Below are 24,220 nucleotides of genomic sequence, written 5' to 3' on the forward strand. Positions count from 1 at the left end.
GGTGCTTGGGGAATATTGCTCAGCTCCATAGATTCTCCAGTATGGGGTTCTGCACTTGTTGGTTTTATCCCCGATGCTATTCAACACCTACATAAACCATTGAGTGGGGTCATCCGGAGTTTTGGAGTGCATTTTCATCAGTATGCTGATGACACACAGTTCCATTTCTCCTTTTCATCTTTATCAGGTGAGACTGAGGATGTTCTAGATCAGTGCTTGGCTGTGATAATGGACTGGATGAGGGCTAATAAACTGAGGGCTTCTTCACATGGAGATGTTATCCTGCTATTGAGATTGGTTAGTCACGGAAGTTTGTGCGTCCTTCAGATGACATTGTCAACCTCTAGGGCATCTCCTACACTACATAACCTTTATTCCATTTTTTAAAAGATCGGAGATAATGAGCTATCGAATTACCATGCTTGAGTTCCCTCTGTGAAAAAGGACAAGCCGCAATAAGAGCAGCTAGACCAATGCAACATATGGAAGACTCAGATAAGGGGGGAAAGGGGAGGGGAAGGAAGCACGTGTAAAGGGGGTCTGTTGAGATCCTGCATTTAAAACGGAAGCAGAAAGCTCTGTTTTAAATGTGGGATTTTAGGCTGGTGTCGAGATGCTCTGAAGCTCAGTCACGGGTGGTTCTCCTGACCGGATGGAGGGTGTTCAACCTATTATGCATGGGGTTGCACCGCCCCTTAAGGAGCAGGTCTGTAGCCTGGGGGTCCTCCTGGAACCATCTCTATCACTTGAGGCTCAGGGGGTCTCAGTGGCATGAAGTGCCTTCTACCAGCTTTGGTTGGTGGCCCAACTATGCCCCTATCTGGACAGGGCTAACCTGGTCATCTATGCTCTGGTAACCTCCAAGTTAGATTACTGCAATGTGCTCTACATGGGGCTGCCTTTGAAGACAGTTCAGAAGCTGCAGCTTGTGCAAAATGCAGCAGCCAGATTGATAGCAAGGACAAGAAGCTTGGAGAGCCAGGGCCTGCAGGAGAAGCCGCCACCACCACCACCGGGGAAGAGGCATGCTTGCCGCTGCTGGGCCTGCTGCTGCCGCCGCTGCCACCACCACCAGGCCTTCCCTGTGGACTTCTGCCTGGCAGGCGGCCAGTCCCTGCAGGACCAGGCCCCCAGGTACCGAGCCACGTGCCCCTCCCTGGAGGGGCTACATAAGCTGGCTGGCTGAGGTGGCCTGGGAGAGCCAGGGCCTGCAGGAGAAGCCACCACCACCACCACCACTGGGGAAGAGGCGTGCTTGCCGCCGCTGGGCCTGCTGCTGCCGCCGCTGGGCCTGCTGCTGCCGCCGCTGCCACCACCACCAGGCCTTCCCTGTGGACTTCTGCCTGGCAGACCGCCAGTCCCTGCAGGACAAGGCCCCCAGGTACCGAGCCAGCTGTGCTGCTCCACCTGCCCCTCCCTGGAGGGGCTACATAAGCTGGCTGGCTGAGGTGGCCTGGGAGAGCCAGGGCCTGCAGGTGAAGCCACCACCACCACCACTGGGGAAGAGGCGTGCTTGCTGCTGCTGGGCCTGCTGCCGCCGCCGCCGCCACCAGGCCTTCCCTGTGGACTCCTGCCTGGCATTTTTAAGGGGATTTTAATTTATTTGTTTGTTTGTTTTATTTTGTTGGGGGGGATTTTGTTGTGTTTTTAGGGGTGGGTAGCCTGCCTGATAGGCGGGAGCGAGGGGGCATGTGTCCACCTGATGGAGGCAGTGGGGGGAGTGTTGGGGGCCAGAACATACCGAGGCTGGGCGGCAGGCGCTGGCGGAGCGCTAGGGGCAGGCCATGCCAGGTAAGGGGAACAAGGGAGAGATGTGTAGTATCTGTCCCCTGCTCCGGGCCTGTCCAGAGCCAAAGGATGGCTGGGGGAGTCGTGACCCCATCTTCTGGCCTTCGTTTGCTGCTCTGCAATGCCAGGTCTGTTACCCAGAAAACCTCCCTCATCCATGACATGATCCTGGATGAGGGTGCAGACCTGGCATGTATTATGGAGACCTGGCTGGCCGAGGCTGCTGCTCCAACCCTTGCAGCCATGTGTCCAGCTGGATTTTCGTATGCACAGCAGCCGAGGGCTGGGGATCGGGGACGGGGAGTGGCTGTTATCTACCGAGAGTCCTTGGTCTTCACCAGACCCCCTCTCCGGGAGACCAAGGTTGCTGAGTGCATGTACTGGAGGTTGGGCCCGAAGGGCAGTCTGGGGATTCTGCTCGTGTACCGTCCACCCCGCTGCACGACTGACTCCCTGGCCGAGGTGATTGAGGTGGTCTCTGATGTGCGTGTACAGTCCCCTAACTTACTGGTGTTGGGGGACTTCAACGTACATTCGGAGGCCATCCTCACAGGAGCACCTCAGGACTTCATGGAGACCATGGCCTCCTGGGAGCTGCACCATATTCTAACTGGGCCCACCCATGTAGCCGGTCATGCACTAGACCTTGTGTTTGTTTCTGGAGAAGCGGGGAGTGATCTGGAAGTCGGGGGTATATCCACCACCCCCTTGTCATGGTCAGATCACTATCTGGTGACGTTGGACTTCTCGGTTCCACAACCCCTCCGCAGGGGTGGAGGACCCATTAAAATGGTCCGCCCCAGGCGTCTTATGGATCCAAATGGATTCCTGAACGTGCTTGGGGATTCTCTGGGGCATGCCAACCGCCACTCGGTCGAGACCCTGGTGGGTGGCTGGAATGCCGCAATCACTGGGGCATTAGATCGGGTGGCTCCGAAACACCCTCTCCCCCTGAACAGGGCTCGGACTGCACCATGGTTCAATCCGCGGTTACGAGCTCTGAAACAGGAGGTGAGACGGCTAGAGCGCCGGTGGCGGAAGTCTCGCTCCAAGGACGATCAGACACGGGCTAGAGCTGTATCTTCAGCCTATCACGTGGCGGTGAAGGCAGCAAAAAAGGAATATTATGCTGCCTCCATCGCGTCTGCAGAGTGCTGCCCCAGGAGGCTGTTCCAAGTGGTCCGGAGCCTGGTCGGTCCTGTGGCTCCAGAACCACTGGAGCATTCTAAGGCCTCCTGTGAGGCTTTGGCAAGGCACTTTGCAGATAAAATTGATCAGATTAGGTGTGTTACTCTGCACACTGTGGATACAGTTAGTGAGCAAGAGGTGGCCTGTGGCAAACCAGTTTTGTGGGATCGGTTCCAGCTTCTTCCTCCTGATGAAGTGGACAAGGTGCTTTCATCTGTAAGGCCGACCACCTGCTTACTTGATCCTTGCCCATCTTGGCTGATTATGAGCTGCAGAGAGAGACTGGGTGAGGGGATCAAGGCGGTGGTGAACGCCTCCCTTGAGGAGGGAGTGATGCCATCAGCCCTCAAGGAGGCAGTGATAAGACCGCTCTTAAAGAAGCCCTCCTTGGATCCTCAAGTTCTGAACAACTTTCGCCCAGTCTCAAATCTGCCATTTTTGGGCAAGGTGGTTGAGCGGGAGGTGGCGGTGCAGTTGAAGGCACACTTGGAAGAAACTGATTATCTAGACCCATTTCAGTCGGGCTTCAGGCCTGGGCATGGGACTGAAACGGCCTTGGTCGCCTTGGTGGATGATATGAGGAGGGCTCTGGATAGGGGTGAATGCTCCTTCCTTGTTCTCCTCGACCTCTCAGCGGCTTTTGATACCGTTGACCACGGTATCCTCCTGGACCGCCTGGAGGGGTTGGGCATTGAAGACACTGTATTGCAGTGGTTCCGGTCCTTCCTCTCCGGTAGGTACCAGAGGGTAGCACTGGGAGAGGAGGTTTCGAACCCGTGGCCACTTACTTGTGGGGTGCCACAGGGTTCCATCCTCTCCCCGATGCTATTTAACATCTATGTGAAGCCACTGGGGACTATCATCAGGAGGTTTGGGGTGCAGTGTCATCAATATGCGGATGACACGCAGCTCTACCTCTCATTCAAATCTTCACCAAGGTTGGCCGTAGAATCCCTGTCCAAATGTCTGGAGACGGTGAGTGGCGGGATGGGGAGGAATAAGCTGAAGCTGAACCCTGACACGACCGAGGTACTTTTGGTGGGAGACAAGAGGAGGCTGGAGGATGTTGACCTGGTGTTGAATGGGGTACGGCTACCCTTGAAAGACCAGGTCCGCAGCCTGGGGGTCATTTTGGACTCCCAGCTGTCCATGGAGGCTCAGGTGTCAGCTGTGAGCCGGACAGCGCTGTACCAACTCCATCTGATACGGCGGCTGCGCCCCTTCCTTCCCGACCATCTGCTCCCATCGGTAGTACATGCCCTGGTCTCCTCTAGTTTAGACTACTGTAAAGCGCTCTATGTGGGGTTACCCTTGAAGACGGTTCGGAAGCTGCAGCTGGTACAGAACGCGGCAGCTCGCCTGATTAAAGGCAGCCGCCGGCGAGATCACATCACTCCAGTGCGGAAGGAGTTGCACTGGTTACCAGTTGTTCCAGGCCAAATTCAAGGTGTTGGTTTTGACCTTTAAAACCCTATATGGTTCCGGCCCAGCCTATCTTAAGGAGCGCCTCCAGCAACACCAGACAGGCCGTTTAACAAGATCAGCCTCGGATGGCCTTCTCTCTGTCCCATCAGCCAGGACAGCTAGACTGGTGGGGACGAGGGAGAGGGCCTTCTCTGTGGTGGCCCCCACTCTGTGGAACTCCCTCCCTAGGGAACTCCGTCATGCCCCCTCTTTAATGAGCTTCCGTCGTGCATTAAAAATGTGGTTGTTCAGGCAGGCATTTGGGGTGGGTTAGGGTATTTAAAAAAAAAAAAAAATGGTAAAATTTTATTGTTTTAAATTGTTTTATGGTGGGTTGTACATCGCCCAGAGTGGCTGGGTGACCAGTCAGATGGGCGATTAATAAATTTAATAAATAAATAAATAAATAAAGCTCTGAACATATAGCAGCAATCCTGTCCCATTTGCACTGGCTGCCTGTATGTTTCCAAGTCTGATTCAAGGTGCTGGTTTTGACCTATAAAGCCTCACATGCCTCAGGACAGCAGTACCTGACGGAGTGCCTTTACTGGCATACAGTACACTCATCATCTAAGGACCTTCTCCAGGTGCCTCCTCCAAGGGAGGCTTGGAAGATGGCAACAAGGGAGAGGGCCTTCTCAGTGGTGGCCCCCCCCCCCAATTATGGCATGAACTCCCCAGCAAGTCCTGCCTGGTGCCAACATTATCTTTTCAGGACCAGCTTAAGACCTTCCTCTACTTGCAGGCTTTTGGCAGCACATGATTAAGTTTTTTAATCAGATCATGGGATTTCTTATTGTTGATCGTTAAAATTGTGTGTGTGTGTGCGTGTGTGTGTCTGCTGTCTATGTTTGTAGGTAAACTACATTACATACAATATTGTAATTTTTAAAGGTTTTTAGGGCACAATCCTATGGCCACTAGTCAGCAGCTAGACGGCCATAGGATTGGTCAGTTCCGGGGATCCAACATCAGAGCCCGTGCTCCGAAGTTGGCTCTCGGAGAACCGACCTCCACTCCCTCCTGCGCCTCCTTATAGGCAGCGCAGTTTGGCCCCATGCTCTGCACTCACAAGAGCAGCACGGAGCCGGGGAAATGGAGCGTTCCTGGAGGCAGGCCAGGGAGGTCAGAAGTACTGGCCTCCCCACCGAGTTCCCACAGCTAGCAGCCAAAATCGGCTGTCTAGCTGTGAAAGCAGGGTGGCAGGAGCATGGAGATGTGCTCCTCACCGCTCCTCCCGCCCTGCAGTGGATAATAGGCTATTGCCCCCGGTTTTGGAGGCGACCGTCAATCCCCATAGGATTGCTCTCTTAATCTCTGTAAACCACCTAGAGAGCTTTGGGCAGTGTAGAAATGTAATAAATGGAATTAAAAATTTACAATGCACAACTAAATTTGCAGTTGCAGCTGAACTCATATCCAATTGCATCTTCTCTTTTAACAGCTGTAAATGTTCTTGTGGTACAGGAGTGGATTATCTCATTCAAGTGGACTGGCCCAGGGATTGGAAGAGCCCTTGGTAAGCTTTTTCTGTTGTTGTTCTGCTGCAAGAACTGTGAATCTTTATTTGGAATTGCTGCTTTTGCATTTACTGTTTTCTCATAGGCCTAAGTTGCAAAATAAAAATGTAACTGCAGGCCTTTTCTTTTTTTACATAGCAGGGTTTTGAACAGCCATTTGTCTTGACATTCCATGTTTACATTTCTACACACACACACTTACTTTTGGGGAGGATCAATAACACTGGACTGAGACGCATCTATACAAACATCAGTGCTGCCAGTTCAGATGATATGCATCACTGATACTTCAAACCAGCACCGACCCATGGTAAATAACGGACACAGATGAGTATTGTGAGCAGCTTCTCACATTACAAAGCAGCCGCAAAAGGGGAGTCACAAGCAACTCCTGCTTCCTTGCGCCTGTCTGTAATACAAGACAGCTCTTCAGTATGGATGAAATATAGAACCTTGTTGCCTGAGCAGTTTAAGGAATTCCTTCTGTTTAAGGAATTCCAAATTGGTGGGCTCTAATTTTCTCACTTTATAATGGACAGAAACTTCTTTTGCTAACTGCTTTTATGAGTGACTCAGTTTGCTAATACGTTCTCTGAAAGCAAAAGCAAATCCTCCATGAATTTGTCTCATCCCCATTTAAAGCTGTGGAAGCTGGTGGCTACATCTTGTGGTAATGGATTCCATAGTTTATGTGCTGTGTGAAGTACTTAAGTTGTCTTCGGTGAATTTGTGTTGTCTTTTTAGAGAGGCAGTGCATTTCTAGCCATGTTTACTCAGACGTTAAGCCCGACTTTCAATGAGATTTTCCCCCAGTTAAGCCTGTTTATGACTACAGCCTTTGTTATACTGTTCCAATGTCAGGCAACCATTCATCTGTTGTGTCTGTCCAAAATATCGACTTCAGGAAGCCACATAAAATTAAGAAGTCAAAGTAACTAAGCTATAGCAATACAACATTGCCTTCTGACAGCTTTATTGGATCCTCTCCTTACATTTATTCACAGAAACATTTGTAACTGGTTACAAAGTTTCCCACATATTATATATACCATGTTTAATTCCATGATTGATTCTCTCTCTCTCTCTCTCTCTCTCACACACACAATGTGGCATTCGTTTTAAGTACAAAAAGCACACAGAAACTCAGAGTTGTAAGAGACGTTACAGGACCTTCATTTATCCTTCACCTGATTAGTTCTGACATTCATTCCTATGCTTATTAGATATACATTCTAGGGAAACATGTAGCCATTTGACACTAATTACTCCAATACATTTCTGTCTACACTGTACATGAACAGTACTTGGTTTGGTTGGGTTTTTTAAGCCTGTCATAGTTTTGGTCCATCAGCTAAAGCTAGTTTCCTATACAAACAAGGATAAAGGCACTTTAAAGCTAGGGAAATTAAAGCTCCCCCCAAATACAAGTCACAAATGTGGTCAATGCAATTTAAATTAATTTAACAGGTGGATACACTGCATAGCCAGAATCAGGCAGTGAGTTCACAATTTTACTTGTGCTACACTTTCATTTTAATTTGTTTTCGTCTTCTGGAAGTACACTTTAAAAAGCCTCTTCTTCAGGGGTTGATAAAACAAATGTTGTCTACAGAGAAAAAGGTGATTCCCCTCTATGATACTACAGTACAGTTAGGGTCTTAATCTGTGCTACCAAATAGATATAACCAGGTTGAAGGACAAGTGGATTCCCAGATCTTGAACTGCATAAAACATATTCAGAAACAAAAAAAAGCACAAAATGCCTGTTCTTACAAAGAAGTCCCTGTGAACTCAGTATACAAATCAGATGAATACATTGGTTGACTTTTTAAATTATTCAGGGACTGGATATTTTTGAATATAGCTTTGTTACATGTATGGACACTCCCTGAGAACTAAAATGACAGTGGATAGGAGGTAGGATTGCTATAACCCATAAAGCAAGAGATCCATAAGAGCAAAAAACAACTCTACATGGAAAACTCAGATATATAGATACCTAGAATGTACATACAGACCTTAAATATAACTTACTTTTGCTGCATGAATATGGAAGAACATATGGAGGTGACAGCCTTCACAGGACAATCTATGTTGCTTCTTTCATAATGTTAATGATTCTTGAAATCTATCTGAGCCCAGCTTACATTTCTTTACATATCACACTGGCTTGCTGAAGACTCTCTGAAATTTGCATATCACATAATTCTTAGACCACTCAGTGTTCTTACTTATTCACACCAGATATTCACAGTTCAAGAAATTGCTCACAAAAAAAGATGTCAAGTGGATCAGGAAAAGTTTTTTAAAAATGAATACACTGTATAGAGATATTTATTAGATGTGCAAATGGTTACCAAGGGAAAATGTGAGTAAAATAGGCAGTTTTGCCATAAATACAATATATCTTCATTCTCCCTAGTAGCTGGTTTTGGTGACATCAGCTCCCAGGCTTCCTGCTTTTTGTCTTGTTTAGGTGATCAAAGCTACTTTGGAGCATAGAAAGGGAACTCTTTAGCTGCAGAGATAAAATTGCACAAGAATTAGGCAGTGAGTTGTGTTTTTTTTAAAAAGATATAATTACCGCCTATCCAGCATGGGCCCTCTTCCCCTGTTGAAGCCCCGCAGTTTACAGGTGGGCCCTCTCCCTTCTATTTATTTCCACCAAACAGGAATGTGGGTGGGCACACCAGCTTTCAGTGGAGAAGCAACAGTGGCAATGAGCATCAGGCAGCCATCAAGGTCATGGCCCAGAGTGAAGGAGTGTCGTTCTGGACACTGCTGCCTCCAGGCTTTTGAGGTCCTTGGGCAAGGTGTCCTCAATGGGTCCCTTCCCTCAGTGAGTTTACCTTCTCAGCACCATTGTCACCAGCTGCTATTGCTCTTCCTCCTCTTCCTCATCACTGGTACCACTTAGTTGCTTGCTGGGCAGAAAGCCAAGTGATCAAGTAGACAGTGACATCTACTGGTCCTTATTGCCACCACCACCATTATCTTGGCCAGAGCAAGAGGCAGGTGAAGAGGTTGCAATGGTGAAGCGGAGGAGCAAGTCCAGGAGGCTCTTGTCTATGGGCTTCTGCTGGGTTGTGGGCCCTCAGCAGATGCCCAAGCATGCCTACCCTTGACGCCGGCCCTGACTCTGGACCACTGTGGGACAGTTACAATGGCAGCTGCCCAGTATTAATTGGAGCTCTGGCAAAAGGAGTCCAGGGCAGCAGTATCAACAGCAATTGGCTCTGGGAGGCTGCCCAAAGATGATGCCAGCCCTGCCCCCACCAATATTCACTCTATTCTAACACACTGCTTAGTGCAGATTCATCACTGCAAGCATGGCACAGGCTAATGATATCTAGCTACAAACTTTCTCCAAACTCTATTACAATTTAAAACTGTTTTTTTTTTAATAAAAGTTTAGCTACAAGGAGAAACAGTTCCTATACTTGAATACATTCAGATATATGTAACACACAACAGTAAGCTCAAACAGCAGTATCTGTTCTGAAGCATATAGCTGAAAGGACAGTTAACAGCAGAATACTATGGATTCCCCATCCTCTCATTCACACATGAGCTCAGCCTGTCCTCCAAGCCATGTTCTAAGCTTAGAGGCATAAGGACATAAGAAGAACCATGCTGGATCAGACCAAGGGTCCCTCTAGTCCAGCACTGTGTTCACACAGTGGCCAACCAGCTATCAACCGGGAACCCACAAGCAGGACATGAGTGCAACAGCACCCTCCTGCCCACGTCCCGCAGCAACTGGTGTACATAAGCTTACTGCCTCTGGTACTGGAGGTAGCACATAGCCAATAGGACTAGTAACCACTGATAGCGTTCTCATCCAGGTATTTATCTAACCCTCTTTTAAAGCCATCCAAATTGGTGGCCATCACTAAGTCTTGTGGTAGAGAATTCCATAGTTTAACTATGCGCTGTGTGAAGAAGAACTTCCTTTTATCTGTCCTGAATCTCCCACCAATCAGCTTCATGGAATGACCCCGGGTTCTAGTACTTTAAGAGAGGGAGAAAAATGTTTCCCTATCCCCATTCTCCACACCATGCATGGAGCAGCCAGATCTGAAATGAGTGTGTTGGGCTGTTGGCCTCCATTCTGTAGAACTTCCAAATATCTACTGTGCAGATCCCTACATCTTTAAATCATATATTTTTTAACAGTTTTCCTTTGCCATTTTTACTGGAATGCAAATAATGCACTTTTTAATAGGAGTGTTGTTTCTTGAACCTTTAGTACTGTTCCTTTTCACTTGTGTACACACACACACACACACACACACACACACCGGCTTTTTATCCTAAAATCACCCTGCTGCAAACATGGAATTTTTACAGGGGAACAAGGCATAGAATCCAATGGCCCCCTTGTGCAGGCAGCCCAGACATGCCACTGGCAGTGCACGGGCGGGCAGCCCCACCGGCGGCAGAACACACGCAGCCCTTACTGCTGGTGGCTGCAATGTAGTGCTTCCGGGGGAAAATGCCAACACAAGTGGAAATGCTCATTTCCGGAAAAGGTAGGTCATGTGCCGGCGGCAGTGCACAAGCGGCTCCTACCACTGGCAACTGCGATGTAGCGCTTCTGGGCCCCCCATGCAAGGACGGCATTAGATTCTACCCAGATGTTGTCATATTCCATTTGCAACCCTCCCATGTTTTCCCACCACTTCTTCCATCCTTTTTCTTACCAGAAAAAAGTCAGCAAAGGAGGAAAAACTAGAATAGCTGCACAGTGCCTTTTGATTGGTAGCACTCGGAACCCTCTGTTTGGAAGCGCCCATCCACCCACCCACACATATATTGTAGCAAATCTTAGCCTCAATGCTTCCTTAGTTCCTAAAGTATTTCAGGTTCTGGAATATCTTATTTTCTTAATCTAGTGTGTATGGCTACAATCTCGTTCAGTTTTTGCATCCCCTCACTGGTTGACATGTGAAGATAGAAGGCCATAGCTTCAAAATACTGCAGTTTTTTCTAGGAAGGCATTTTTCTAGGCAACCTACAATGCATGTTTTATTTTTATATGAACAACACAAAAACTGGTAATGAACTGGAACATCTACCTGCTCAAGCAATGCTATAGAGTCCCTCAGCACACCTTTCACATGCTGGACTTGATCTGCATCGCGGCGAGGAATTCTTTCTCTTGGTGCCACATTAATGGTTAAACTGAGAAGAGAATGAAAGCAGCTTTGATATCTGGAATGAATAGTTGCTTTACGTTATGCAAAATCCTGTCCTGTTCTTTATTTTACCATTAGCCTTATTAACACATTACTAGCATGAGCCACCTGAAGCCATTCCATGAAGCTATGTTAACAAACATAGTAATTATACCCTCAGAGATGTCTGTAGGTAACACATACCCAGAGGGACTATCCCCACAGCTAATATTCAAAAGCAGAAGGCACAAAACAGGGATAAAGTCCTTTGTTAGAGACAACATTGCCTTTTCCCACATTTTCAGCTTAGGCCATGGTCCCTTATATTACAGTAGAGGTATGGGTGTGGTCATTTCCCATACTGCTTTGAAAATTATTGACTATAGGAGATCATGCAGAAGAGCTAAGAATGTGGTTACCTCCATTTAGGCTGGTAATGTTTGAATGATGATGATGATACACTCGCATAGCACTTTCAGTTGTTCAAAGTGAACTTCACATGAACTGCCTAGCTGTAATATTTACAACAGCCCTATAAAGTCAGTATTATTATCCCCCATATTGCAGATGGGGGTGTGAGGACTGAGGCTGAGATAGTGCAGCTTACCTACAGCCATCTAGTGAGTTCATGCCTGAGACAAAATTCAAACCAGGGACTTCCTGATTAGTTCTTAGCGCCTATGCTACACCAGCATAGCGAGTTCTCTGTGCTCCGTTGTGATCTCCTGTCCCCCCTGCCATCTGTTACATTTTAAGAAAGTCATTGTAGGTAGCATGCAACCTCATGGCAAGCATGTTTATTTAAAAGCAAGTATCACTGAGCTGAACAGGAATTTCCCAGGCTTGGGCCCTCCAGATGTTGTTGGACTACAACTCCCATCAACCCAATGGTGAGGGATGATGGGAACTGTTGTCCAACTTCATCTGAGGACCCAAGATTGGGAAAAGCTGTGTGGTTCAGATTGCAGCCAGATTCCATTAGCAAATGGGAGGGCAATCAAAGCCATCCTTAAAAGCTATTTCACAGAAAGATAACAGGTACCAACTTTTGAACAATTTATTTAAGAAAAATAATATCCCACCTTTCCACAGTAAAAATACATCACTTAGGGCAGTTGACATCATTTAATAAGAACATATCATAAAAACAAGTTAAACACAACAATAGAAGAGGCAGGAGCAGCAATAAAAACCTGCTAAAATATTAAAGTCAGCCATTAAAACCTAACCAGGAAAATTAAAACCCTGCCTGAATGAATAAAGAGGCCTTAGCCAGGCAGCAGAAGACCAGTAGAGAGAAGGCCAAGGGAATTCCACAGTCTGAGTGCAATCACAGAGAAGGCTCTCACTCATATCCTGACAAGTCTATAGTTGGATGCAGAGAAAAGCCTCCCCCCTCAGTTCTTAGGAAGTGGGCAGGATAATATGAGAGGAGATGGTCCTTTAGGAAGCCTGGCCCTTTAGGTAGACCCTCAAAACCTAGGGTGTTTCCAAGTCCACACTACTTTTGAATTTCACATTTGGCTGGTGAGGCATTATCCAGCTGGGGAAAAAGAAAAATCACTCACTCTGCAGAACCTTCTTCCTGAAGGTGAACACGGTAAAACGACTGAGCTGCATGTTCGATCTTTGACAGTTTGAGGAATAATGTCACATTCAGCAAAACTAGTAGGAGTAGACTACAAAGGGAAAACAACAACAGATTGTTTCATTATTGTTCCTATTTCTTGTCTATAGCATCAAGATGACTAGAAACAACAGAGAACCCCAGGAGGAAAAAACTTAGGTAACAGAAAACTAATATCCGCATCATCTTCCTGACAACCTTAGCAAGATAGCTAAGGCTTTTGAACAGGCAAAATAAATTCTAATCCCCTCCTTTTAAGAGAGGTAATATGATAGAGTTTGTGCCAATTCTATCCATGGAGGGGCTGCATGCATCAGCTCTGGACCTCTAACCCTGATCTTCCCACACTGAGCAGAATTTCTGCCTTATTTGCTAAAAAGCCATCAAGACGGTGTACAGCAGTTTAAAACAATAAAACTTTGAAACAAGAACATCAAAAACCCAAATAAACATTAAAACATTAGAACTACTACACAATTTAAAAGGCCAAATTGAAAAGATGAGCCTAAAGCCAAAAGAGGGGGGGTCAATTGTAGTTCTTGAGGGAGCGCATTCCACCGTTTGGGAACCACACAGGAGAAAGCCCTTTCACACATGCCCAACCAGCGGGCCTCAGCAACCTAACGGTGCCTTCAAATGGGCTTCTCCCGCAGATCTTAATAAGTGGACAGTTTCATAGCAAAAAGGTGTGAAGGGGGGGTTATAAGCTCATTGTGCCAAACACAGTTACAATTCTCCCCAGAATCAGGAATCCTCATCATGAGAAGGACGGTAAGTACATTCAGCTCAACACATTTTCATTCCCCCTTCAGGCCTCCCCAATCTTTCAGCCTAATGCACCTCAGAAGATTGCTGTCAGGATAACACAGGAACGGGGTCTTCAATGTGGTGCCCCTGGGTACCTATGTACCTGTAGATCCCTCTCTTGGCATCCACTAGTCTTCCTGTACCTCCTGATTTTTATTTGCATTTTTAAGATTTTTTTTAAAAATGTCTTTTTAAAACTGGGAGGCTAGCATGCTTCAAAGCAAAGTGCTGCCCTCCAGCACCATCTTTATTTAGGTTCAAAAAGAGTGTTTTGGAGCTCAGACTGTACCTCTGCCTCGTATTTAGATTCTTGGACAAGTTCCTTTTCTTTTAGTGTTAACAGTTTACTTTCTAAGAAATTAATGTTTTGTGACCAGCCATGTCCACCATGGCAGCCATTTTGTGAGTATGTACATGACACTCTCAAAATTCCAAATGTGCCTACCAACCCAACAAGACTGGGGACCTCGGATATAGGATAACCTCCATATCCTTGGAGGAAGAACAGAATACAAATGTGATATGATTATATGATGTTTGTCCAGGTTCCTATGAGTAAAAATCTTGGAGGAGTCAGCCAATCATGCAATTCAAGCTATTTTACTGTGGTGTGAAACTTGATCCTCCTTTGAAATGCTCTGGGATTGCCATTTATAATATGTGTTTTGGGTACTCAAGTACATGAATAATGTGGAGATACAGTTGTAATGTATGAACAAATTTTTCCCGGTATTACAACCCAGGGTCTTTGCATGCAGACATGCTGGGAGTAAATCTGGGGATTGGAGAGGGTCTCTATCATTTGTAGATATACCCTACACCCCTGTAGAAAAACACTGGGAGTCAGAATGATCCCTATCTCCCCTGAAAACTAGCAAGAATAGAAACCTATTGATATGACCAGGACTGTCCCTTTGCAGTTTAAAGAATAAGAGGACTTCCTCTGGATGTAATTCCATATCTTTGCAGGTCCCCAGCTTGTACTGTGAAACAGTATCCTGCATATTAACATAATTAACAGCTAGGTATTATTTTGACAATGACTAAGAAAAGCTCCATTCTGCAATATCAGCTTCCATATATAATTGATCCAAATGCCACTGGAATAAATTAAGGTTTTCCCAGTACTTACTGCCATAAGGAAAATTAAGTGAAAAGAAGTGTCATACAAGTACTTACAAGATACTCATTACCACTATGACGGTGATGGTCTTATTTGTCGCATCCCTTTTTGATCCTGTTAGGTAAGAGAGGCAATTATAAGTCTACAGTATCTTCCTAAATTGGATTAACTTCATTTCAGTGTGTACCTTTGCTGAAGATTTGCCTCCTTTTTAATGATGGAACAGGTCTAGGCCTTGTCTGAACTGAGAGCTTGCAGCACATATATGCTTTTAAAATGTGAATTTGATTTAGATAGCAACTCCAGCCCATGTCCAGGTAAGCTGCTTTTCTGAAAGGCCTTTCTCTGACACATTTGCAGTTTTGTTCCTGTGCAAGTTTTGCAGCTAGTTATCCTACAGCCAATGAGACTCCAGTTCTGACACCACACAAGTGCACAACTAACAAAAGGGCTTGGCCCTATTCAGCCCCTGGAATGTCAGAATCTGTGTGAGCTTATATCTGCCCTGAAAACATCGACAGAGATAAGCTCACATAGATTCTGACATTCATGACGTTATTTAACCCACGGTGAGACTGGCATGTGCAGAGTGCATGCATACACCATTTTGAATATGCAACCCCTGCTTGGAGGTTGTTGTGTTGTGCGACTCCAGTGAGTGTGGGTTATAACAACCCTCACATAACCCATAGTCTGTTATAGGGGGTTGCATATGCAGTTTGGCACCCATGAGCGCTGCAGCTCATCAGGGGTTAAATACACCATAATGTGCCAGAGTGTGTTGTCTGAACATAGTCCAAGAGTTCCTCCTTGCTATCCTTCTTTGAAGCAAACCATAGCTTGCCATTTTGTCCAAACAGGTAAACTCTGGCTTGTGCTTGCCTATGAACAAGGATCACAAACAGGTTTGCCATTACACTGGAACACACCCATAGCATCAGCATCAAGGACTAATCATCTGACTGCCATCCTAATGGCAAAAGGGAGCATGACAAATGACCTACAGAATGACACCAGCACTAAATGCTGCCTTGCATCTATCTGCTTAGCTCCTTCTTCTTGATCCCTCCATGTAATATCACCAGATTCCATTACATCAGAGGTGAGCAATATGCAGTCTGCATGCCACCCCCCGCCAGCCTTTTTGTGGCAGTATGATGTCATTATTACATGATAATGATGAGACCATTTTTGTTCTTCCCCATGGCCATTCAAAACAAATAGTCATCACCTTGACATGAAAGATCTGAGTGCAAAACTTCTTGTTGCTGTTTGGGTTCAAAAGTTAATGGTACATGTCTATGTCCTCTCAAAGTGAAGTGCCACCCTTCACCACATTGCTTAGCCTAGCATAGCATAGACTCCCTGATTTTCTAAAACTTTTTTTTAGTATTCAGATTTCCTGTCCTGGTGGAGGAGAATGCATCACGGCTGCAGCATGCATTTGCGGCAAACACGCTCCTCTAGAAAGTTCAAGCACTGGTAAATGGTGATGGATTAAAATCTCGGAAACAGCTTAAAACTACTGAAAGAATGACAGGGACTAACCAATACAAGCCATCTGTGGCACCCCCTGAAGTGTTTTTTCCTGGAATGAATCTATGTGTTACCAGTTCAGATTCATTTTCACTGCATGGCTAGCTGGGGAATGCTGGCCGTTGTAGGACTCGTTTCTGTCTAAACAGGCATAGAATTGCACCCCTAGTTTGTCTTTCTTGGTACACTAACCTGTGCCATAGGCTCCTCTAAATAGTCAATCATCTTCTAAAAGAGCCAGTACATAGCCATACGCAATTCCCATTCAATCTAGCATGACTACCGTATTGACAGGGAAATTGTGCAACAAGAACAGCTTCAATATCCCAGAAATTAGATGAAACGACCATGAGTTTCAGAAAAGCTGGCAAAGTCTAACGAAGTTCTAATAATTTCAGAACAATGTTTAGATGTCGTGTCCAGAAGGAAAACACACACATCTGCATAAGTAATAAAATGCCTCCAACTGCGTCTGCACTTATTCAGAACATAAAATTCAAATGCTTTGTTTTGCAAACTCCAAAGATAAAAAGACATTGGTCCAAATGTTCTGTCAGTTTTTGCACAGGCCTTACAGCTGTTACATCACAAACCAAGGGTGCTTCCAGACAAGACTTTTATTGTGCCATCGCCCTTCCTCATCCATAGAATTGTACGGGGGTCCAGACAGTGGAGTCTTTCATTTGTAACCCTCCTGTGCTTACCAACTGCTTTTTCCATGTTTCTTTCATACCATGAAAAATCCATTAAGAAAAAAAAGATGGAACAGCTGCACAATGCCTTCTGGCTATTTGTGCTATGACCCCTATGGATACTTCCAGACAGAGATTCAGTTTATTTAAGCAGATGAAAACAAGTTGATCAGCATGTTCCAAATCACGTGAACAGAATTTTTAGAATGTAAAATAAAACACTTGGGATGAAATCCAGTGAAGTGGTTCTGACAGTTCCCCTGTCCCCGCTGCACTACCCTGTGCACCCTCAAAATCTGCCCTGGAAGGTAAGAGACCCTCCAGAGTAGATTTTCAGGGGCAGAGGAACTGGGAGAGGCACAAAGTCTGCTCGTGCAATGTTGGATTTCACCCATTCTATTTACCAACTGTATATAAATGAGGGGGAGTCTATTCTTAACATTATTTCCAGAGACGTGCTTGCATGGTGGCTTCCCATACCCTCAGTTCAGCAATATAGCACTGAAACTAGATGTGTGGGAGACAGTACCTGCAGGGGGAAAGCACTGCTTTGCCCAGGAGTTTTCCATACCAGCAGCAATACTTCCCTTGTGCAGGCTGCACTATCTAAGCACAGCTTAGGATATCCAAAATCTACCATACGTGGACAGGCAAAGGATCTGCATGAGCTATGCAGAGGTACTATGAACCTGTGGATCTCACATAAGCACATCCCAAATATTCCTTTGGTTTGGTTAATGGATGAAACAAATTAGAACATAAGATGCTAAGAAGAGCTTTGTTGGATCAGACCAAGCATTCTGTTCCACAGTAGACAACCAGAGGCCTATAGGGAAGCCCACAAGCAGGGCATGAGTACAACACCCGCAAAGCAAACCTCTGTCTCCAGAAGAGTATTCTGCAGAGCGTTTAGGAAGCACTTCTCCCACATTCTGTTGTAAAGTCCATCTCCTCCTCCTCAGTGCACCTAGTTTCGCTTCATCCTCTATAGGCTTGTTTATTGCATATTCTTCCATTATCAGTTCTGATTCTGTAATTGAACATAATCCAGGGTTTTTTTTAACCCCAAATCTCATTTTTCCACTTTCTTTTCAGCTATATAAATTTCAAATACATATTTGTCTACCACATTTAAAAGGCTACTTCTGACTGGAGAAAAAAAGTATGTGAATGTTATATACTGATAAACACAAGTATTACTTTTCAAGAAGCCACATGGAGAGATGAAACTAGAATGACAGTTGTTGTTCGACTGGACCATCATCTCATACTAAAAGTGAGTAAGTTTCAAGCTTCACGTAGAAATGAGCAGGCTACTTGATTGTAGCATATGGGTACGTAGTTATCAAAGGCTAAACCTCTGTTACTGCTCTACTTACAGGTTATCACAGAGATGGTTAACAATGAATTAACTGTGATTTAATGAAGTGCTGTGGAGACACTATGAAAGACAAATTAACAGCTTAATGCCCCTGTTGTGTTTAAATGCTCCATTATCCAGAGGTATTTTAACTAAATAGGTCACTTCCGCCATGCTCGTCCAAGACCAAGCATACCTGCCTGAAGATTAGTAAAAGGGTGGAGCTCAAATCTAATTTAAAAAATGGCAAGTTGCCTTTAAACTCTTTTTAAAAGCTAGGAAGGTCTAGTACTGTTCTTAGCATCATTTTTTGTGGAAATGTGACGATTCACTCCACTATGTCAGGATAATCAAATATCAGAGTATGAAAACAATTTAGACCCATCAGATAGGAGGAGGAACTACACTTACCAAGTTGCTTAAAATTTTCCTTTATCCCACCCCATGTATTCTTTTCTATTACATTCTTGACAAGCCCCCATGGTTGCTTCTTATATTTCACATCGGAGGAAATCCTGCAGCAAAATAATAAAAACAATAAAGCTGGCAACATATTGGAATACAAGTAATATTAGAGGTGAAGTTTGCCTTCTCACTCACTTTAAGAGCAATTTGTTAGGCTTTGTCATCCAAAGCAGCAAGCTGTGTACATGAGGCAAAGGCAAGGTCACTAGGTGACACCATGTACACTCATGCTGATAGTTGAAGGAGGAAATGCATGGAAGTACTTAGTCACTTAATATATACTGTAATGCTACTTTGAGTGATGGCTGAGCACCCTCTGACTTGGATCACACAGCCAACTGCAGCTTGGTAAGCAATACTGCTGCAAAGGCAATTGTAGAAAGCTTAGAACACCTGTTCCTAGATGCGTCCAGTTTCCAGGGAATGGGGAAATAGAAGTAAAAGAAGTCATAAATGATTATTTCCATCAGCAGATCATTTTCAAATCAACAAAGTGAACAGAAAAAAGGGTGGCATTTTAATGCCCTTTTGTTCAGCTCAGCCACACCTTAACGCAAAGAAATGTGTGCAGAAAAAGAACCAGTTTTACCATTCTGAGAGTACTTTTTTTTTTTTTTTTTACTGCCTCCAGCTTTAATTAAATGAAATGTCTCACCGTAGTCTGCACTTCTGACTGGACATACGGGCAATATGGTAACTATACACAGTGTAGAAGTAATCATGGTAAGGCACATCATGTGTCACCACCTCTGTGTCTATCCAGTATGACTGATCTTTGTGGTTCCGTTTATGCAGGACCTATTGGAAAAGTAGGGAATACAGGCTTTTTTTAAAATCAGAGTTCAAAAAAATAATTACAATAAAGATTTATACACACAAAGATCATTGTTTTAGCTTCGTGCATTGCAATAAATGTAGAAAAGCTGAAACAAAGGATCCATATACCTATAGCCTGAGATATATATTAATGACAGTGGGCAGTATCCAACACTGCCACTCCTCCACTTATGCTATTGACATAGCACTAGTGTACGCAACCTCTAGCAGTACACCAATAGCATAAGTTGGCAAGACAGATTTCCTGGCAAAACCTATAGCAGAAGTGCTATTGGCATACCACTAGAGGTCACTTACACTAGTGATGGATAGTGCCCTTAACTAACACTCCATTTCAAAATAAATTAAAAACCTATCATTAATCTGATTATTTCAAACATTTCATTATTAGTCCTTTAATTCACCTTTGTTTTAAGGCATGGACTAGGCAATAGTAAATTGCATCCACAAAATCCAATAAAAGGCATCCCAATTTTTATGATTTTCTCTTGTTCTTATGTAATTTGTCAATTTGGCAACTGTTGTGAGATCCCATTTCTTTACAATCCCCTCTTTTAAATTTGGTGTTATAGGCAACTTTCAGTACTAGGCATAAACTAAACCAAGGAGCTGCTACAATATAGCTAGTCCATTTTCTATATCCTTTTATTATTAGATGTTCTGTATATGTTCACATTCAGCCCTCAGTCTTATTTTATGTGCCCCCAGCACCTCTCATTCTTTCCTGTACCTTTGCATAGCATTCACTGCCACTGCTGTCAGGAAAACAGGAGAGAAACTGGCCAGCAGGTACATATGTGAGCTCAGAGACCCAACCAAGGAGCGTGACAGTCAGTTCTTGGTAGTGTCCTTCAGAAAGACGCTCTAGCTGCTGTGCTGTGTGGTTGGGCCTCTGAGCTCACACTTGCACCTGCCTGCCTGCCTCTGGTATCTTTCATTTTTCCTTGCAGCAGCATCACTGAGGACTAGGGATGTCAGAGAATTCCGCCACAGATCTCGGTGAGGCCGAATGCCAGTGTATTCAGCCCCCCGAAATCCAGGGCGGAATGAAGCCCCCCCACCCTCCCCCCATGAAAGACATGCGAAACAGGACACCTACCTGCTGCCATTCACGCTGACTTGCAAATGGTGGCCGCGTCTGCCATTCACTTCATCACTATAGCCGTGATAGGCTACGTAAATACTTACGTAGCCTATCACGGCTAACGCAGGGATGCCATTTGCATCCCTGCGGATGCCGTGATAGGCTGCATAAGTATTTACGTAGCCTATCATGGCAAAAAAAAAAAAGGGAACGCAAATGGCCTACGGCGGCCGCCATTTGCATTCCCTTTTTTTTTTGGCCATGATAGCCTATGTAAATATTTACATAGGCTACTACAGCAAAAGAGAGGGGTGCAAATGGCGTAGTGGCCACCATTTGCGTTCCTTTTTTTTTTTTTTGCTGTAATGGGCTACGTAAATATTTACGTAACCTATCATGGCAAAAAAAAAAAGGGAACGCAAATGGCGGCCGCTGTAGCCGCTGCCATTTGCGTTTGCTGGGGTTTTTTTGCCGTGATAGGCTACGTAAATATTTACATAGCCTATCACGGCAAAATACAGGGACGCAAATGGCGGCAGCTACGGCAGCCGCCATTTGCGTCCCTGCAGGCTGCCCAGCAGCCGGATGTCCGGCTGCGGGCGGCCCCGGCCAGCAGCTCCGCAGTATCTCCGCAGAGCGGAGCCGGCCGGAGAGAATTTCAGGGGGAGGGACGGAGCACCTCCCCCCCACCGCGAATGTCACCCTTCGAAAAGGTAAGTGACTTTCGTACATCCTTACTGAGGACCAGAAGTGCCTGATGTGGTGAGTCCGTGACAGGGGGGAAGCAAAAGCATGCAAGAGAGAGAGAGAGAAGGGAAGGGAAGGGAAGGGAAGGGAAGGGAAGGGAAGGGAAGGGAAGGGAAGGGAAGGGTGGAGATGGTGGTGATGATCTTAAGAGAGTAGGGTGAGTCTGACCCTACCCACCTTCAGCATGCGGCCCCCAAGAGTTTACTTTCAAGGCCCTCAACAGAAAAAAGATTGCCCACTGTCTTAACTGTAAAAGCTAAACTGTTGTAATGCAAGATACTCTTCATTAGATTTTTAAAATCTTTTTTCATAGGTTTTTATTTTGCACAAGAACATGACTACCACATGATAAAAAAACCCTCAATTTTTAAAACACTTCCACCAATTAATGTAAACATTAATATTAGTTATATATGCTGGGATGAGATGCCATCTCACCATAATTTTAAAGTTTTTTTCTCTAATTTTCATGCTTAAACAGAACTCCCACCGATCACAGATGTTCTCAAATTTGCATTTGAGTATTTATCCCCAATGTTCCCTGCCTAAATTAGCATGTATTCCTTAACCTGTTTCATTTCACATTTATATTTTAACAAGGATAGATACCAAATATCTCTGTATTTATTATTTATTATTACCTTTTTCAAATTCTGTAACCCCTCTGTTGACCAGTTTTAAGCAGCTCAGAACACTCTAATTTGACAATATTCATACTATAATGGATTTTCACAATTCCAGCTACTTTTGATTTCATTATAAGTTAAAACCCTATTATTCATTAGTAGACCTTTATACGTAATTGTCTTACTTATTTTCTATTGGTGGAATCAATAGATTTCTGTTAAAATGTAAGGTCATCTACAACTGATGCTAATGGTGATTTAGGTAGACATCGTAATTTTAAAACTTGTCCAAGATCCTAAGAAGATCGGATATTAAGACATTTATTTTACCGCTACTGGCTTTATACTGATATTTACCTACAAGTTATGGAAATGTGTTTTATTGTTGTTGTTGTTACATTTATATCCCACCTTTTTTCCTCTTGCAAGGAACCCAAGGCAGCTTGCATGGTCCCCCTCCTCTCCATATTATCCCCACAACAGCTCTGTGAGGTAGGTTAGGCTGAGAGTCAGTGACTGGCCCACAGTCACCCAGTGAACTTCATGGCTGAGTGGGGACTAAAATCTGGATCTCCCAAGTCTCAATCCAGTGCTTTAACCACTACACCATAACATTTGAAGAAGCTTAAAACAAGCTTCTTCAAATGTTGTTATTGGAAGGACAGGATTCTTTATCCAATCAGCTATCCAGTGAATACAAGTAGCAAAATAATATATTTTTATACTTATATAAAATATATATTATATAAAATATGTAAAATATATAATTTTATTTATTTATTTATACTTGGAACAGCTAATTTCCCATTTTTCCCCATCCCGTAAAGTAAGTGATTTAACCTTAGGTAATGGGTGCGGGGTTACTTTCCCCAAATAAATTAGGACATGCTAAGTACACATTTTCTTTTTTTCTTCCACTATTCATTTTTAGAATCAATAATGCCACCCAAGAAGTGAAAATTTAAAAATCCAGAAAATGCCTAGGAAGAATGTCAACAAATCCAAGAAAGAGCTATATGGTATTTGTAAAGCAAACTGTAAATCAAGACGAGTGGGTTGTGCCAGAACATGGTAAGAAGCTGTACTTAACATTCCAGTGATATCTGTAACAAAAGCAGCTAGTGGGTGTGTTATTTTCTAATGGCCAGCAACTAGAGGCACCTGGGCCAAATCCAGTCCCTTGAAGAATGCCAATTGACACTCCAGTTGCAAGCCTAGAAGCGATAGAGGAGTGGATAAAGTGGTGTCGGTGGCAAAAGAACTTGCTGCCAGTCTGTTTTGGGGCACAGAGATTGTGGTGCTGGCTCTCCCTCCAGGAAAAATAGTCACTGACCAGTGTTTTCAGGTGTGTTTTGGCAAAATGAAGTAACAAAAGGGACATCAATATGTCCAAATTAGATATGAATAAACCCGTATTCAGGCATTCTGTACCTGAACAGGGCAAACACACAAAGAGAGGAGAACTCCAGCCCCACCCCTCTCCTTTGTCACCTCCATCACCCTCAACTCACAGGGAGCAACCGTCTGAAGAGGAGAGCTTCTTGCATCCATGGAGGCTCTCCATGTGAACCAGAATGCTGAATGCCTGAACAGGGCTTAAGGCAACAAGGAACAAAGATTTGTTTTCTGTTTGATGCTCAACAAAAGTGCAAGGGCAGAGAGAAACAAACAGAAACAGATATTAGGATTTAGCTGCTGGTGGGGGTGGGGGGAGGAATGACCCAATAGAGTTCTGTACCTGCTTTTCTGTTGCAGTTGTGAATTTTCCAACAAGTGGATTGTTAAGCACAATAGTGTAAGTCATGGTCCTCAGCTGATTGCCTTCATCGTCTCTGTTCCAAGGGGATGATACAGTATCTAGACCCAAAATATGTAATAAATCATGCCTCGCTATTTACAAAATATCATTACAGTCCTTAAATTTATTGAAAGTGGCTTGGGTGAAAAAATTATCCAGGAAATAGATGGAGGAGGTCATGAGGGGGTCTGACTGTCCCACACCTTGAATCTCCATCTATATGTGGGAAAAGTGGGTTGAAAATATGCAGCCTTCAACGCAACATATGGCCATTTCTGATAGACAATAATGATCTTTATGTCATTAGACCCACGATGTATCCATCTGAGAGTCTCAGATGGATACATGCTCTTATGATTGGAACAGCTGCCAAAAACGATG

General features: G+C 44.6%; 1 protein-coding gene and 1 long non-coding RNA gene across 3 annotated transcripts in view; one reads left to right on the plus strand and one right to left on the minus strand.

Moving 5' to 3' along the window:
* The first annotated feature begins 5,882 nt into the window (after positions 1 to 5,882).
* Positions 5,883 to 23,939, plus strand: LOC146349621 (uncharacterized). Its single transcript, XR_014789036.1, has 3 exons — positions 5,883 to 5,959; positions 18,018 to 18,198; positions 22,973 to 23,939. It is a non-coding gene; the product is annotated as an uncharacterized LOC146349621 (long non-coding RNA).
* The window catches only part of GRAMD1C (GRAM domain containing 1C), a 92,706-nt gene continuing 75,384 nt past the window's right edge, over positions 6,899 to 24,220 (minus strand). For both annotated transcript variants that reach the window (XM_084843110.1, XM_084843111.1), the window contains 8 exons: positions 23,780 to 23,898; positions 19,403 to 19,545; positions 18,694 to 18,797; positions 17,800 to 17,952; positions 14,751 to 14,808; positions 12,706 to 12,816; positions 11,039 to 11,144; positions 6,899 to 8,478 (listed from right to left, as the gene is read on the minus strand). In XM_084843110.1, coding sequence (XP_084699236.1) covers positions 8,401 to 8,478; positions 11,039 to 11,144; positions 12,706 to 12,816; positions 14,751 to 14,808; positions 17,800 to 17,952; positions 18,694 to 18,797; positions 19,403 to 19,545; positions 23,780 to 23,898 — 872 coding nt within the window. In that variant the 3' untranslated portion in view covers positions 6,899 to 8,400. The remainder of the gene's footprint in view (positions 8,479 to 11,038; positions 11,145 to 12,705; positions 12,817 to 14,750; positions 14,809 to 17,799; positions 17,953 to 18,693; positions 18,798 to 19,402; positions 19,546 to 23,779; positions 23,899 to 24,220) is intronic.

Source organism: Heloderma suspectum, chromosome 3 (assembly GCF_057233095.1).
Source record: "Heloderma suspectum isolate Gila_16-S chromosome 3, 16-S_ref, whole genome shotgun sequence".
Taxonomy (NCBI): domain Eukaryota; kingdom Metazoa; phylum Chordata; class Lepidosauria; order Squamata; family Helodermatidae; genus Heloderma; species Heloderma suspectum.